Source organism: Leptonotus elevatus, chromosome 8, assembly GCF_054856555.1.
Source record: "Leptonotus elevatus isolate MCC_2025b chromosome 8, RoL_Lele_1.0, whole genome shotgun sequence".
Lineage (NCBI taxonomy): Eukaryota > Metazoa > Chordata > Actinopteri > Syngnathiformes > Syngnathidae > Leptonotus > Leptonotus elevatus.
Window position 1 is genome coordinate 8,528,408 of NC_141246.1, and position 18,206 is coordinate 8,546,613.

Sequence of the window (18,206 nt, forward strand, 5' to 3'; positions counted from 1 at the left end):
ATTTTTGAATAACACCTACCTAATACACTTATTTATTTTAATGTTGCTCATATTAGTGGTACTGGGACAGACAGCAAAGTATTTTTTTGAAATAGTACTTGATGTTAAAAGTTTGAGAATCAGTGTTCTTTCACTCACTTACCTACCATCCTTTTGTTTTTGGTTAATGTCATAATGAAGTATTTAAATGTCTTTACCTTGCAACTTTCATGAGAGGGTCTCAGTATGCTGCAGTGCAGTTCCACAATGATAAACATATTGATGGGTTAATACCTCATTCAAAAGGGAATGATCGATCACCTTTTTTTTCCTCCTGTATATCTTCCATTCAATGATGCAGGTAGACCACTGGAGAGCTTTAAGCGTGACTTACTTATTTCAGAACACGCTGCATGTAAGCCACCTAATAAAAGCTTTGACCTGCTCTGCAGTGACTGCTGGCTGACCTGGAGTCAGCCTCGTCGATCTTATACTGGGAAGGTTTTACATTTGAAAAGGTCTTCTTTTTTCTTTTATTTTGTGCTCGCACGTTGTTTCAGTTGGCAGCGGTTCACGTTAGCGTACTGATCAGTACAGTAGATCCGGATCCAAAAGCTCCGGCAGCAAACAAACAGCTTCGGGCAAGCGAGAGTGAAGGTCAGCTTGTGCTCACGCTGTAAAAATAGTCACGATGAAGCTTTCTCAAGACTGTGCTCATGTTCCTGTAGCGCCATCTCCAGGTCAATTCTCATCTAAAGAATTAATTTCACACTAGTAACTATTTGCTCTGGCTATTATGCAATTGTACATATTTGTTTGTAATAACTGCTGTAATACAGGACATGAGCTATCACAGCTTGCATTATGTTATGTGACGAAACTGCAAATGAGGCTGCTGTTCATTAACATGCAGCAGTATGAATTTATGTTTAGTTGTATTTAAAGCCTTCGAGCCACTGGGGAAGCAATTAAAGACACAGCGGGAGCATAAAAGGTGTCTCCCGCCCACATGCAGCCCAGCATGCATGAGTATAGGTCGTGGCAAAATACACTTTGCCACAGTATTAATACAACTTTTTTCCTTCGGACTTTTATGTTTTCTGAATAATCGACATCTTGATGTTTGTCTACAGAGAAACTCAAGCATCTCTGGAAGCACCAGAGGCATCTACCAAGCATCCGAAAGACGCTCTTCCCCCAGTACGGGGTAAAGTGCAGCTTTTCCTTCTATTTTTCTTAAAGGGGAGTTTGCTATTTTCAAAAAACACCGATTTTTATATTTGAGAGCTCGGACTAACACTAAAGATCCACATTCGCTATTCATATTGACATTAGCCTTCGAATGACCGAATCAACTCAAATAGATTCTCAATGTACTTTTGCCGGGGGGGCATCGTTAGTCCCAGGCCTAAATCCAATTATGTTGCTACTAGCGTCATCCTAGCTAGCGCTAAGCTAGTTTGTCTCTCAGGTCTGCTGTCAAAGATGACACATTTTTTTTTCGTCTGTTGCTAGCACAGCGTTAGCCAGCAAACACTGAGGCGTTAGCTATAGCCTGCCAACAGCGAGGCACGAGCTAGCCAAATATTCCCATAACTACTTCTGGCCATTTTAAGTGATAAGCAGAAAAAATATATAACATTAATAAAGTGGTTAGTGCTCAATGTCGTCTTTTTGCCTAGAAAAAATGTGATTTAATCAATATTCACTTTTATAGCACTTCATCGTGATCATATTCACAGTTCACGTATCTCATTCAAATGTATCATTGTGGCCTATACCCGCGCATTTGCAGCATATCAACAAATGGGAAGGTTAACCTTACTTTAAAATAACTTACTTTTACACGCTACCTTCCCAAGTGCATCGTTGGTCCCTATATAAATCCATTTATGTTGCTACTAGCATCATCCTAGCTAGCGCTAATCTAGTTTGTCTCTCAGGTCTGCTGTCCAAGATGACAAAATTTATTTTGTTTGTTGCTAGCACAGCGTTAGCCAGCCAACACTGAGGTGTTAGCTATAGCCTGCCAACAGCGAGGCACTAGCCGACCAAATGTTCCCATAACTACTTCTGGGCATTCTAAGTGATAAGCAGAAAAAATATATAACATTAATAGAGTGGCTATAGAGCTCAATGTCTTCTTTTTGCCTAGAGAAAATGTGACGTCAGACTGAGTGCACGTCACTTTCTCCTACCTATTGAAAGCCAATCTGTCATTTCCGAAGACATGCTATACTCGATCTGTCTCAGTAACACCTAGCTGTCTTCTTCTGTTAGCTAAGAGTGCGACTGTACAAATAGATATCTTGGGAATATACTGTGTTATTTCACACATTGACATCCAGTCTCTGCATGAGGTCCGACTGCGCCGCCAGTTGGGGTGCAAATGTTTCCTGTCGAGACGTCACACACTTCCCGGCCACGGGTTAGTCATGACGACACGCGTTGGTCCGACAGCCTTCTGTCTCAGTGATGAGCTCTTCGTCTTGGATTAACTGGGCAACTGTTCTGTGACCTCAGCAGATATTTATACAGCCAACATAAGCCTGTCTTGCGTCAATTTAACACCACAAGTGATTGCTTTTTTTTTTTTTTGTTCCCCATCAAGCTGTGCACAGTGGACATTTCTGTATTTCCTCAAATAGTAACCATCGATCAATAGTGATACTTAAGAAAATCAACACCTTTTTTTCCCATCAGAAAACAAACAGGTAGTGATAATCTCAGTTCACAGATGTTATTTTTCACGCAACTTTATAGAGTTAACTAATTATCCCATTTGAGCTCTTTTGCTAACTAAAACAGAAGTCTTTCATTACATGAAGGATTATCATTATCACGTTGTCGTTCCAGCGCATCAGGTCGGATCAAATCGGTCTCACAGGGTTCCGGCGGATACGACAGCGACAGTGTGGAGATGCACCCCATGGAGGAGTGCCCCGAGGCTCAGTACTACCACATGCAGTGCCGCCTGAACGAGGCGGCTTACGAGCGCTCACCTGGATGCGGCGGAGGGGGGAGGAACTGGGGTCTTCGTAAACAGGCCATCCAGAACTGGCAGCGGCGGCCTTACAGGAACAGCACCGAGGGCGAGGAGGGAGACGTGTCCGACGTGGGCTCTCGGACAACCGAGTCCGAAGTGGACATGTGGGAGCAGGAGAGGAGAGCGGTGGCGGAAGTGCAGCAGTCGAGCGCACCGTATCCTTACCACGGCAGGGCCGGGTATCGACCTAATGCAGGTAACAAGGTCCAGGTCCAGCTAATTGTAGTTAACTAACGAAAGGTGAACTCAAAATAACTCAATCTAAAGTTGAAAAAAATAAAATAAATTGTTCACAAAATAAGAAAAAAAAATGCTTCAAAAAAATTAATAGAAAAGCTGAAACAAAAGTTGAACATCAACTACGCTCATTAAACTAACTAAAATGAAGTATAGGCTAATTGTAGCGAAAATGTTTTGTTTTTGTCTTTGTTAATTAATATCGTACATGAGATTGCAGGGTTCATTCTAAATGTATTTATTTTTGTATTGCTGTACGTACGTATTGACTTGATGTTGTACTCGACAAATACTCATATAAAAAAAACTAATGCTAAAAATAATAGATACTAAAATAAAATTAAGCATGTAAAAAAACAACAACAACAACTAACAAACAACTCTAAAAACGAATTGACTAACTGAATGTAAAAAACAAAAGTCAAAATGAAATAAAAACTAATGAAGAATTCAAAACTATTATAAAATTCTCATTATTGCAGTAATTCCCAACCTTTGTGCTGTGGGAAATTATCCAATAATTGATTTACTCAAAATAATGTATCTTTGTCCATCTATCTGTGAATCCCTGCATTAATGGAACGTTAAACCGAAAACACGCCAGCACGAGAAGCTAACTTAGCATGCTAACGTACATTCTGTACACTCTGAATCAATTCAAAGTCCTTTGTTCACAAAAAAAGCTAATGGAACGGGAACAAAACAGGAAGTAGCAACACTACTTAGTATGAAAATGTGACATTTAAAACAATTATTTCAATTTTTTTTGTCCTTCCTTATTCATTTTTTGTTGATCTTACATTATTAATCATCAGTAATGACTGAGCGAGTGGTATTCTACTTCTTTTCAATTTTAATGACCATCATTGAATGTCACAGTTCTGAGTTTGAACCTCGGTGTAGGCTTTCCTGTGTTGTTCTTGATGTAGGCTACTTGCGTTGGTTTTCGCCGGTTATTCCTGCTTCTTCCCACATTCCTATAACATCCCAAACATGTTATGTTTATTCAAGACTGAATTGTCCATAAGTGTGTGTATGGTTGTCTTTCAATATGTGCCCTGCGATTGGCTATTGACCAGTCCGGGATGTACAATATCCACTCCATGATATATCATTCTGACCATAAGGACACTTTTTTACTGTATCAAATTCCTCAGATTGACTTGATTTAAAAAATATAAATAAATAAATAATGGCTTCCTGCCTCGAGGAGGAATGAATTGGTATCTCATTTAAATACACAGTGACACCTAGTGTTTTTTTCCCAGCATAATACATCTAAACCGAGGGAAGAGTGTCACGTTGGGTTGAGTTTTACAACTCCTTTTAATATCATGACTCAAAATGTGCTACCACATGCAAAGGAACCCTATATGACAAACTTGTACGACACCTTGTCACACTTGTCATGGTTTTGGCATTCCTTTGACGTAGTCCCTCACTGAGTGATGGCTTAATTGGATGATATCTATATATACATGTTTTTTTCTAGCATATAACGTGCAGGGTTTTTTTTCTTTTTTTTCTTTTTTTTTTTAGTTCATTTGGCAACCGTAAGTGTAGGCGGTGTGTGTATGTGAGGAAGCGAGAGTGTCAGCGGTGGTTCACAGGCCTGATGGTTTGGAGCAGACGGCCTTGGACGGCAAAGATGGAGATGAGTCACCTCCGAGCGATCTCCCATCAACGCTGATGCTTATTTTCGCTCCTCTTCTCAGGCTGCACACACACAAAGCTGTTAGAATCGCTCTTCAAATGAATACCTTCACACCTATATACAGCTACAGTGTCTGTACATCCGTTACAAATGCAGCTCAATCTGGTGCAAGCAACACACTGGCCAATTACATTAATCAAATGAAATATGTCAACTGTATGATTATGGGCCTGGACTTAAAATATGAGGTGTGTCAGGAAGGTTCCAGGACTTTACTGTAATGCTATTAAGTGTTAAATATATTCTTGTTTTTGGAGGAAGCAAATTTAGCAAATTATAATGTGCTTCAAATGAACTATCGCCGGTTCTTGTGGGGAAACAAAATCACTCTTGTTTGTGTACTTTAGAGATCGGGGTCATAGTGACGACTACGGTTGGAATATTTTATGGCTAAACAAACTAGGCAGATAAGTTTGCAATTTAAATGAATCATGGTTTCTAACCAATTAACTCATTCACTGCCATTGACGGCTATTGACGTCATAAATTCATTTTAACTATTTATATTAGTTTAATATTTTATAATATATATATAATCACTGAATTAAATGTTTTCTATATAATAAGTATAATAAGAGTATGAAAACCTAGAATTTTTTGGGTGGGGAACATTTAGAACAGATATCAAATTTGTGATTAATCGTGAGTTAACTAGTGAAGTCATGCAATTAATTAAGATTTAAAAAATGTATCCCCTGACACCCCTAATTTTTAATAATCTTTTCTTTAAAAAAAATATATATATAATAAAATAATTGTAATATTTTTTTTCCCCATTTTTAATCATCTTTTTTTCCTTTTTTAAAAAAATAAAAGATTATAAAAAATTAGGGACGTCAGGTGATTACCATTTTTAATCTTAATTAATCGCATGACTTAACTGGTTAACTCACGATTAATCACAAATTTGATATCTGTTCTAAATGTACAAAAAAAAATTACAATAAAAAAAATCTAGGTTTTCATACTCTTGTTAACAAAAGTGGGAAAATTGTTAAACTAATAGGAAATAGTTCAAATTAATTTTTGATGTCTATGGCAGTGAATGAGTTCATCGATTATCAAAATAGTTATCGTTTAATTTGATTAGTGATTTGTTACTGTCATCTGTCCATAGGTCGATGTGAAGGCATCTACAGCAAACCGTGTCGCCACGAGAAGAGCCCGTCCAAATCCAACGAGGTGATCAGTCCGGAGATCCTGAAGATGCGTGCCGGTTTGTTTTGCATCTTCACCTACCTGGATACCAAAACGCTGCTGAGAGCTGCGGAAGTCTGCCGAGACTGGAAGTTTGTGGCCCGCCACCCGGCCGTGTGGACCAGAGTCTTGCTGGAGAACGCACGGGTATCCTCCAAGGTGAGAACATTTGGTTGGAGATTTTGTGCCATCCTGTTTTGTTTTTTTCTCAAATCATTTTAACTGTTTTGAATCAAAACAATTTGAAATTGAAGACAATGGTGCATCTCTACTAATGGCTCAGCACAAACTTGGAAAATGTCACCAGTGTCCCTTAAACACCTCAGTGTTTGTCATCTCTAGTGTGTCCCAAACTTCGGCAGACTGAGACAGCGCATATAATAATGTTTCCCTTATCATTGCCCTGCCGTCACCTATAAATAAGGCGCTTGTCTGATGTCGCGGCAAAGGCGCTCTCCAGTACAACATTTAGCAGAATTCATCTTGCCGCCTAGCAACACTCCATTCCATGGTACACAATGAATGAGTTTGTTGATGGCACCCTGCTAAGTGCAGTGTGAAAAGGGATTAGAAGGTGCGATTCTTTTGCTGCAAGCTTTGAATGAGGAAAGGTTGCACCACCTGGTGGACAAATAACAACACTGAAAGCCAGTAATCCATATTGAAAATTTAACGTAAAGGATAGCAGAACACCAATGCATGAAAATAAATGTGGCTGCCAATCATTGACCCACCTCAAGGTCCATTATTACCTCATTCACTGCCATTGACGGCTATAGACGTCAAAAATGAATTTGAACTATTAGTTTCACATTTTTTCCACTTCTGTTAACAAGAGTATGAAAACCTAGAAAAAATGTATTGTACATTTAAAACAGATATAAAATTTGTAATTCATCTTGAGTTAACTAGGGAAGTCATGTGATTAATTACAATAAAAAATTGTAATCACCTGATGCCCCTGATTAAAAAAAGAAAGAAAAGATTATAAAAAATAAGGGGATTCAGACGATTATTTTTTAATTGTAATTAATCGATTAATCACAAATTTTATATCTGTTATAAATGCACAGTAAAAAAATTATAGGTTTTCATACTCTTGTTAAAAAAAGTTTTTGACGTCTATAGCCGTCAATGGCAGTGAATGAGTTAATAATGATCCTTGAAATGTATTTTATGGAAAATATATTGAGGGTTTAAAAACCTTGATGACAGTATAAAATATAAATATACTTTTTTTTCTGCATTTGAGGAATATGTGTGTTTTTTTGTATGTATTTTAAAGCACATATTTCGGGTAATCACGTCCTCCAGTCTTGCGTGTCAAGATAGAAGATCCCAAATCATTGCGGTCTTTCTCTGTTTGTTAGTTGCTGGCAACGTTGTCTCAGTGGTGCACTCAGACGCACTCACTCATCCTGCAGAACCTCAAACCGCGACAGCGCGGAAAGAAGGAAACCAAAGAGGAGTACCTCAAAAGCACACGGTGAGCTGGAGAATAACAGAGACAGAATAAGGTAGAATTTCAAAGCTGAGCACTTTGGGAGAGTTTCTTGTTCAGTAAAGATCCTGATTTTTCCAGAAGGAATGAAAACTGTGAGCATTTGTGTTGCTATGCTGGCTAACCTGAAGTCTCTATGCCAGGGGGTGTCTGGAAGAGGGACTGGAGGCGCTGCTGAAGGCCACAGGAAGTAACCTGCTCATCCTCAAGATCTCGCATTGTCCCAACCTGCTGACCGACCGCTCCCTCTGGCTGGCCAGCTGCTACTGCCGGGCTCTGCAAGCCGTCACTTACAGGTATGATTTCGCATCGTTACCGTAAAGTAAAGCCTGTACTGGGGGAATTCCAGTCACAACGCAGCAGACACGTCCAAGTCAAAATTATGCAGCAATAAATTTGATAATAATGCATATATTTGTGGAGACTGGGATCAAGTTTTATTTTGCAAATGTTAAACTGTGCAAAATTTCAGAAGTTACTTCATGTTAATGATTAGATAGATCCTAATATAAAAAGATAAATGCTTGTGCTGTCGCCAATGTCTTACGTGGCAGAAAAATGACCTCAACACAAATCAATATTGCACTTTTTACAGTACAGTACTTTTTATTTTATTTTAGCTCAATTCTATGAATTATTATGAAATTACTGCATCAATGACTTAGAGATGCAGTCATATTTCTATTAGTTAACTTTTTTTTTCACTTTTATGTTAACAAGAGTGTGGAACCTTAGAAAAAACATTTTATTGTACATTCAGAACAGATATAAAATGTGCTATTAATCGTGAGTTAACTACTGAAGGCAATTAATTACGATTAAAAAATGTAATTGCCTGACACCCCTAATATATATGAATATATATGCAGGATAAGCAGTATGGTGAATGGATAGTTAGAATACTTACACTACTGAGTGCTACTTCTTTTGTATTGATTAATGTTAAGGGTCTTTGTTTCGACTCAAGACTAATGAGTGCTAACTGCATTTAAAAAAAAGTCATTTAAAAAAATTGTCGACATCTTCCTAGTCAAGGTCATGCGAGGAAGACCTGTTTCACGCTGTGCGATCTTCACGACACGGGTGAACACATTTTCCGTAAAATGTGTATTACTGTGTTTCAGGAGTGCCACAGATCCAGTTGGCCAGGAAGTCATCTGGGCCCTCGGAGCCGGTTGTAGAGATATTATCTCCCTGCAGGTGGCGCCACTACACCCATGGTATTTATGGCACTGAGAAATTGGGGTCAAGGGAACAAGGCATGATGGAATGTGAGTAACTTTGTTGTTGCTTTTTCACTTTCAGCCAACAGCCGGCTCGTTTTAGCAACAGATGCCTGCAGACCATCGGGAGATGCTGGCCGCATCTCCGTGCACTCGGCGTGGGGGGAGCAGGATGTGGAATTCAAGGCCTGGCCTCACTCGGTAAGTTTTTACAGTAGCCATTTTAGCTACATCATAGGTGTCTAACTCAAGGCAAGATCTGGCCCGCTACATCATTTTATGTTAAATTTTATATATCATAAGCGTTCTGTATTTCAGTATTTGTTAAATGAAGAAGTACTGAGTTGACTGCTGTACTTGTTAATTTGATACAGAATTGTACCCTTTGTGAGTGTTGGCTACGTTCAAATCATGCTAGCAGCTTAAGATAGCAAACTCTTCTTCCATCAGCAGTTGTTTTGGTTTTTTTTATACAAGAACTACAGTAACAAGTGTTGCCTCAAATTTTACGCTGAGTCGCTATATGAACCGTTTAACAAAAAATAGTAAATTAGCTAATTAAAACATATCTGAAAAAAAAGAAGAAAATTTTTTTTGAATAGATGGAGAATATACTCATTTGCTCCCCAAAAACTTATAAATATGTTCTATTTTCAATGTTTTAAGTGTCCCAAAGACGTATTTATACTTTTTTTTTTAATGCTAGATAATACAGAAAGCTTTGATGTAGCAGAGCAAAAGAGATCAACCAGGGGCCATGTTGAAAAAAAGAAGCTCATTTACTCACAAATCTAAAAAGATTTGTGAATAATGATGAAACTTAGCTATATTCTAATGCTAATTGCTGAAATATCCTTTTTTTCCTGATGAATTATTGGAAGAGACTCAAATCTTTCTTTTGGTAGCTGCCATGTTTTTATAGCAATAGAACACAATATTCCGTGAGCCTTGTCAAAATCCAGTAAAACAGCCGCGAGTGAAGGGGATTGCTTCAGTGAAAATGATTGGAAGTGAATGAGTTAAAATGTATAAAGTACTATAGGATTTTTAGGCTGACACAGGACAGTTAAAAAAGGTCATGCATGGGGAATATTTGGCATTTCCAAAATTATTTTGTGTCTGTTTTGTTTTTCGCATCCTAAGTCCCCAAGATCTCAATCAGTCAATATCTCAACCATGGTTTTCTTTTTTTTTGTGTGACTTTTTTTGTGTTGTGTTATCATTCCCGGAGGTTGAAGAAACTAAGTCTATTTTGATAAAGCAATGAGTAAAAAGTACAGATATCCGTTTTTGAATGTAGGTAGTAACTTCCAGTTGAATTTAAACAGACTCTCCAAAGCAGTAAGAAATTCCATTGTTCGTCCTTTTATAGCGGAATAATTCACACTGCGCCAACTGTTATTGTTGCATTTGTCTTTCATTTGCTATGAAGACAATTACACATTCTTGTGGTTTCACTGTTATAACCAGCCCCCTGAGGCCGTCCATAACTAACCCGTGATGAAAACAAGTTTATTTGGTATGGGACCGCACGTAATCATTCCAATATGAGTGCAATTTTATACACCATGAAGTCCGTCAAGAGTGAAAATGGATGATTTGCATGCAAATTGATGTTCCCCTGCCTCTACAGCGAGGAACTGCATGCGCCTCCAAGTGCTGGAGTTGGACCACGTGAGTGAAATCAACCAGGAGGTGGCAGCAGAGGTCTGCAGGGAGGGTCTGAAGGGCCTGGAGATGCTGGTGCTCACTTCCACGCCAGTCACCCCTAAAGCTCTGCTACACTTCAACAGTGAGTTTGAAAGCAACTTTTTTTATAGCGCTTGTCCTAATTAGGGTCGTAGGGTCATCTGGAGTCTGCCTCAAATGGGGATGTCTGTCGATCTATTCCATGATTCAACATGTCACACTCCATTCCTTTCATCGCATGCAGGTGTGTGCCGCAACCTGAAGTCCGTCGTGGTGCAGATTGGTATTGAAGACTACTTTGAGGACCCTAACAGCCCCGAAGCCAGGAAACTGTTTGATGAGATGGTTAACAAGCTCCAGGTAACAATTTACTGAATTACATTTGAATGTTCTGGACTCGATGGGCACATAAGCCTGTTCCAAGAAGACACGGGTGTCTTCATAACATGATTAGGTCTTTGAAATGACCCTGTTTTGAGGGGGAGGCCATGTCTCATGCAAGTCTCCATCCAACCCATATACTGCTGCTAAGGGTAAAAATAAAAAGCCGTTAAGAAGATAAATACTCAGATAAAGTACAGATACCTAAAAATCTATTTAAAGACCCTGCAGCTTATTAATTTGAAGCACCACGGAGAAGAGTGTTGTTAACAAGTTTTCAGTCTTTGCATGTTTTCAGCAGTTATCCTCACACATGTACACTCTAAAATGAGAATTGTTGAATCAATTTAAGATTACAAATTTAATTGTTGACCAACTTAAAAAAAAAAATGCTTCAATTGGTGACATACGCTTGTACGGAAGAGGATTAGGGCCAGTGAAGAGGGAAAAAAAGGTTGGCAAGATTCTGACTTTATTCCCAGAATTCTGATTTTAAAGTGAGAATTCTGACTTTCTGAAAAAACAAAACGAAGTCAGAATTCCGAGATTAAAGTGAGAATCCTGCCAACCCTTTTTTTCTTCTCTTCACTGGCCCTAATCCTCTTCCGTACGATTGGATTAACTTAATTCAATCGTGTGTAACCATTTGAAGCGATTTTTTTCAAGCTGGTCAACAATTCAATTTGTAATCTTAAATTGGCTCAACAATTCTCTTTTCTCTGTATTTAGAAACAAGTCTATGATTTCACTTTACAGAGACTTTAAGTACACTTCCCACCACAAATCAAACGCTAAATTTGGTGAATCTGTGCATCCGACACAACTTTATGCAGCTCTGCTTAGCTTCTGACTTTTATTTATACGTACTGTATTGGGTGTTTTTTAGGTTTTAGTACGTTAAATCGAGGTTTCACTATATAGCCACAACTGACATCGTTTTTCACAACACTCTTCTTTTGCGGTGCATCAAATATAGAAGACATGTATTTTCACTCTGCAGGGACTTTACAGTAAATCTTCCATTTATTGACTGTGCTCAGCTCACACCTGCACAACTGTACACACACGATGACTAACAGTTGAGCTGCGTCTATTTTTACTCCCCACCACACACTGTCCAGAGCGCAATGCACTCCCTGTAGTCATCCTAATGTGCTGGCTGTCGCACATGCTCGACAAATCAACAACCTCATTCAGTTACTCCTGATGTTCTTTTCTTTTTTAAGGCATTGAAGAAAAGACCCGGCTTCTCCAAAATCCTCCACGTGAAAGCGGACAGTCTTTGCTAACATCATTTCATGCCGATTGTGTTGAGAAACGCCACCGCCAACCGTTACGGTGGCGCCGTTCAAGTCAAAAAGACAACGCTCCCTCCGTGTGTGTGTGTTTGTGTGTGTGTGTGTGTGTAGTAAGCGAACATGTCCCGGGCGCAACTGCCGTAACACTGGGCCGCTTGATGGACTTGATGAACCCGTACTGAGGCTCAATGTGCACATTCATAAGGAGACACTTTTTGCGAGTCATCTGCTACGCTGCTGCGATAGTTGTGACTCGATGCGGTCTCACGGCGGGCTCCTGATGACACTTTAAAAAAAACAAAAAACGATTCCTCGCTTTTTGGATCACGTTGCCTCTCGGAGTGGGATCTCATTGTCAAAATGCTCGGAGCCGGGTCATCGGACCACCTGCACACCGCTCGATGTGGACCCTCACTTGAGATAAGATTTGAGGCCCGAGCCTTGAGACTGAATTAAAACTTCCAGCTTCAAGTTCCTGCACAAGAAGCGTGCTGCGCCTACTTCCTGGTTTGGCAGTCATGCATTTCCTCGACCGTCCTCTGCTTTCACGATGGATAGTGTTGTTGTTTTTTTCCTGATGGTAAAAAAAAAAAAAAGAGAAGTATCAGGCAAACAGAGAGAACAGCACGCAGGATCCATTTTAATCTCCGAAGCGGTGCCATTCGTGTCTGCCCTCATTGCGATGATTTTTTTATTTATTTTTATCCGACGTGCCATTGATGTGGGAATATTTCATGTCCTTCTACTCGCGACGTGTTTCAGTGTTAATCCATTCTTGTGGCGCCTTTTGCTGGATTTTCCAACTGCGTTCACAGTTCGATGGCAGGATTCATTTCTGTCGAACAAGAATTCAAAGGGTGCTCGATTTACATACGAGAATTTGAGGTTACGAACAACGCAGAAGGCCGTAAGAATATGTAATCACGCCACGCATAAAAGAACACTCAATTACCGCCGTGCTTACCGTTTTATCGGCTCGTTTTCTATTTATGGCCAGAAGGGATTTTCATACAAATATTTGCATTACCTACAATTTTACTACTGCGTTGTTACGACTTGTGTGCAAATTTGGGCTCCGTAGCCGCCGTAGGAATGGAACTCCGTTGTAAATGGCCCCTGTACGGAATTGACGAATAAATTACGTGAATGCTGAGAGATGCCAAAGAATTGGGGAATGTAAATGCAGATTAATGCATTACGGCATATAGATAGGCCTAATGGAAACTTTAAAAATAAAATGGAGGGAGTTTGCAGTTTAAAAAACAAACACTTTTTGTCACATTTGCTAACGCACATGAGTGAAATATTCTATGGAGAAAAAAAAACATTTTCTTGCCTCATCTTGTAACTTTATTTTATATATTTTTTAACACCGAGCCCGAAGAAAAACAACCAATCAGAGACACATGGTATGATTAACAAGGTGTCGATAATTTACCGTGCATTCGTGAGCGGATAACATCCTGTGATTGACGAGTCGCCCAAAGTCAGCTAAAATGAGGACAAGCGGAATAAAAAAAAAAAGAAGAATGGGTATACTCTATATGAATGTTTGTCTCTCAGCATTCACACGTAAAGCACCTTTTCAAACGTACTTGTTTTACCCTGCTACGGCGCACAGTTCTCCACTGCACAACACTAGCTTAGCTCGGCTTTACTCATCTCAGTTTTTAATTTGTTTGTTTTTCTCTGGATACTGGGAAAACCAGTATCCAGTATCCTCCAATGCAGAGGAGGATGAAGGTCTTCGGTATTAAGTTCTCAGCATTAGGTGCCACATTTTATCCAATAACCAAGTGGAGACTGTGTAGTATAAAACTGCATTGCACAGCGCTAAGGCACTGCTAAGCTAACGTTAGCACGTGTGTTCATTTTTGTTATCTGTGGTCAAGAATAATCAGTTGTTACAGTTTTTCTGTCAACTTGGCTTTTTGATATGTATGGGGCCATCTGGGACACACTGTAATTCAGTATTTCACTTTTGTGTGTGTGAGAAGGTTTCACTTTACAAAATTAAGTAGCGCGTGGACATTTTAGTAGTGCATATGAGAAGTAATCCTGAATTGAGCCTCTGAGAACTAGAGTTTTAATTATTGCCTTTTATCATTTATGTACAGCATTTTCTTACAGCTGTGGTTCTATTGCAGTGCTGTATGAGTTAGCCGATCTAATTTTGTTGAGAAACCTGCAGTATGATTAAGTCGGAAATCCACTTTAGCTTGAGTTCTTATCCTTGTGGCCAGGCTCCTTGTTGTCATCTTGAAATAAATTGAACTGACTTGACTCAGTTGAATTTGAAGACAAAACTAAATACTACTGCTAGTGCACTGATCTGAGTATATGACTGGATAGCCGATACGCCAAGACTTTTGAAGCCGCGAGGCCGCCATATTGCTCCTCCCAAGAAACGTTTCTTAGCATACGATCCTATACATTTACAGTATCGAAATTGGAGAAGATTTGAGACAGTACTTAGTAGAAACAACATGATCTATGATGTTTTATGACTTCAGACATTTTACAACTTGCCTTAAACACATGTATAAATTACATGCTTAATAATATTTATAGGAATAAATATTTTCATTAAAGAATTATAACTGTAATTCAACAAAAGATGCCTCTGCCAAATCTAATAAGAAACTAAGCGATAAAAGAAAAGCAGCACAAGAAAAGTCTTCAAAGCAGCACATGCCGTCCACTTGTTATTTTAATTGGATTTTTTACTTCTTTTTACTTGTTAAAAAATAGTTTTTTAATTTCAATCATTTTTTATTTGAGCTATTTCTCACTTTGTTTCTGCACTTCAAATTGAGAAAAAGGGAGTTATATGGAGCAAGATAGTTGGCCCACTCTAGTTTTCGGTGGCTCAGTTATGTGCCTGAAGGTCCCTCAAATGGAAGCCGGCTTTTGCCGATGGTAAAGCACTAACAGCAAGTACAGCTATGTTGAGTCAAGCGGATACCAGGTGGTGGAAAAGTGGCAATAGAAGGTGGTTGCGTAGGCTAGCAATACTGAAGTCCATCTATACTGCAAATAAAACAGAATACTCTGGATTTACCCTTTAGAATCAGGAAACTGGGCACAACTCTGCTTGTTGATCCTTTTAACGTTGTTTCCAGGATGTGAATGTTCAAGAAAGAATTGAATCGTAATGACATTTGCGGACCCAACGAAGAACCAAAAGTAAAAAGTATTTCTCTTCTGCTGCTCGATCCGTCGTATTCCATGGATTTGCTCAAAGTGCAATATGAAGTCAGAGAAGCTGGCTTTGGAACAAAAGCTTCTGACAGCAACTCACTTTGGCTTTTAGGCACACGCGTTTGACACGGGATGTGGAATGAGGAAAGGTCTAATCCCAAGTGGCACATTTAGTGCACGTTACTTTATTTTCTATCTTGCACGCCCGCTTTGTTACACGCAGAGGGGAACCCATCACTAAATCACGACATGTCCCCTTTTCAGTGCTGCACATTCCATTATTTTTAAGTCCTCTTCAAATTTTCAGGGATTGTACGCGTTTGTTTTGTTTTTTTCCCTGCTGGGTTCAATGTTAAGTGTATTTGTTTTGTTATTTCCTCAAATAGTGGGCAGCGATGTTTAGTGACCAACTGTAACGATTACCAGCCGTTTATTCTAAGCAGCAAGAAGGCGTTGTACAAATTCATTGATGTATTTTTTTTATTACAAATAGTTTAATATTTACATAAAATAATAGTTATATTTTCAATATAAAAATTTCAACTTTTTGTTTAAATTATTTTTTATATATGTTATTATTTTATTAGTATGTTATGCTAATTTAACATTGCAATGACAAAATTGTATTTGTACAAATGCACTCATCTTGCCTAATATATAATAATTCATTTTAATGCTCTGCAATTAGCTGGTAATCAGCTCAGGGTGTACCCAACCTTGTGTCCAAAGTCGACTGGGATAGGCCCACCCGTAACCCTAATAAAGACATTTTGTGATCATTTATATCAGTACCATGAAATAAATTGTATTTGCACCAATCGGCTTTACAAAAAATATTTTTTTATGAAGGGTGAAAAAAGGACATTTATTTGAGGCGAGGCATCTGTTTGAGCAGTGGTCAATATTTGAGGAAATATAACTGTATTGTTTAGGGCCCGACCGATTAATTGGCTGGTCAATTTAATTGGTTTGTTTTAAATAGGCAAAAATCAGATTACAACATAAGACTAAGATACCAACATTCAAACATCCCCCTACCAAATTCTATATATTTGTAATTCGTCGTCAGATTAATCGGTTATCGGAATTGTATACTGCCAAATAACAGAATCGGCATTGGCCTTAAAAAATGCATATCGGTCGGGCCCTAGTATTATTTTATTTTGTTATCAGTGTGAGGACCTTCTTGCTAGACAGGGGATATTGTTAAAGGTCAAATATATATTCAGTACATGACTCGTTAGGGGTTTTTTTGTAAACGCTTTTTGATTCCCAGCAAAAGCCATACAATTGACCATGTTTTCTAGTTACAATATCATCCACACTGCAGAAGAGAACATGAGTTTAGAAACATGATTTTAGATTTTAGACAATCCTGCATTTGCTGTCAGCTCCTCTGTACATTAATTTGTTTTCAAAAAAAAAAAAAAAAAAAACAGGGAAGAAATGAGAGCAGCAACATTTGATTTCTCGGTGGCGGAAGACGGTGATGTTTACATTGTGCGAGCATTCTCAAATTGAAAGACGTGATGATGTATATCAGTCGTGTTTGAATTGTGTCTTAGATGCTTTATATTAAATGTGCACCATTCACATAGAGATGAAAATTATTTAAAGAAAATAAAGATGACACCACTATTTATTTCTATATATGTATATATATATATTAAAAAAAAGCGACGTGTATAATGTTGGCATGTTTGTGTTGAAGCATCATTAAGTTGCCTTTTAAATGTTCTGCTACTGTGGCAAGAAATGTGATGTTCAACAGCTTCAATTGCCTGCAGTTAGATAACATTTCTCTTTCGTTGACTGTCTGTTGTTGCACTAGTGAGAGAGAAAATATAGACATATAGTATAAATATATACAAATATATAACAGATGTTTATGAAGAGTGTTGTTTTTAAATGTCGGGCTGTTTCTTAGTATTTGACTCAATAAGATGCACTTTTGTTTTAATGATCATCAGCCCACTTAGAAGCGATTTATAGTCCGAGTTTGCATCTTCCATTGATCGCCAAGTGCTTTTTCCAGTTCATTGCCAATATGACCTTATGCACACCGTTAAAAAATATGATATTTATTTGGGGATTTTGCATCACATGTACAGTACACTACAGCGTGAATCCTGCTGAAGATGCTCTACAAAAAGCAGAAGACAGGTGCCAAATAAATCCTCTTGTTCTGCCTCTGCAAATGTCAGCCGGTTCTTTAGTTTGTTTTACTGAGGAACTAAATGTCACCGTCACACATCAACGATATCGCCGTCAGACTGTACAAACTGTACATACTTGTATTTCACGTATGAACGATTGTACTCTGCCTGTTTATCTGAATTGTATTTTTTTGCATATTACCTCAACACTTATCCGGGCGAAGTGTGGCAATTTTTTTTTCTTCCTGTGTGTGCAAATGCTAACAGCATCCATGAACTTCATCTATGACAGCAAAAAATGAATAAAATAAAAATGTTGTTGAAGGTTCCAAAACTAATGATGACCGCAATAGATGGTTTTATCTCATTTGTTGTCATCAATAAACCTGCTTTAAAATATGGATTTTTCTCTGGGAATCGTTTGAGTTCAGCTCGGTGGCTTAAAACCAAAATTATATTTATAAACAGAGGACAGTATTGGATTTTTCTAACTATACTGTAAATTACACTTTTTTCATAGTTTGCCTGGCAATTATACTCAGTTGTGACTTGTATAAACCTACTGTATTAAAATGTTATTTTGG

The 18,206-nt window shown here is 38.4% G+C and overlaps 1 protein-coding gene across 1 annotated transcript in view; it reads left to right on the forward strand.

The window, feature by feature from the left end:
* Window positions 1–18,023, forward strand: part of fbxo41 (F-box protein 41) — a 55,009-nt gene extending 36,986 nt beyond the window's left edge. The window contains exons 6-15 of the mRNA XM_086083182.1: window positions 1,113–1,186; window positions 2,836–3,221; window positions 6,094–6,332; window positions 7,544–7,659; window positions 7,818–7,970; window positions 8,799–8,894; window positions 8,980–9,098; window positions 10,531–10,689; window positions 10,831–10,946; window positions 12,194–18,023. Coding sequence (XP_085939308.1) covers window positions 1,113–1,186; window positions 2,836–3,221; window positions 6,094–6,332; window positions 7,544–7,659; window positions 7,818–7,970; window positions 8,799–8,894; window positions 8,980–9,098; window positions 10,531–10,689; window positions 10,831–10,946; window positions 12,194–12,256 — 1,521 coding nt within the window. The 3' untranslated portion in view covers window positions 12,257–18,023. The remainder of the gene's footprint in view (window positions 1–1,112; window positions 1,187–2,835; window positions 3,222–6,093; window positions 6,333–7,543; window positions 7,660–7,817; window positions 7,971–8,798; window positions 8,895–8,979; window positions 9,099–10,530; window positions 10,690–10,830; window positions 10,947–12,193) is intronic.
* Window positions 18,024–18,206: the final 183 nt, after the last annotated feature.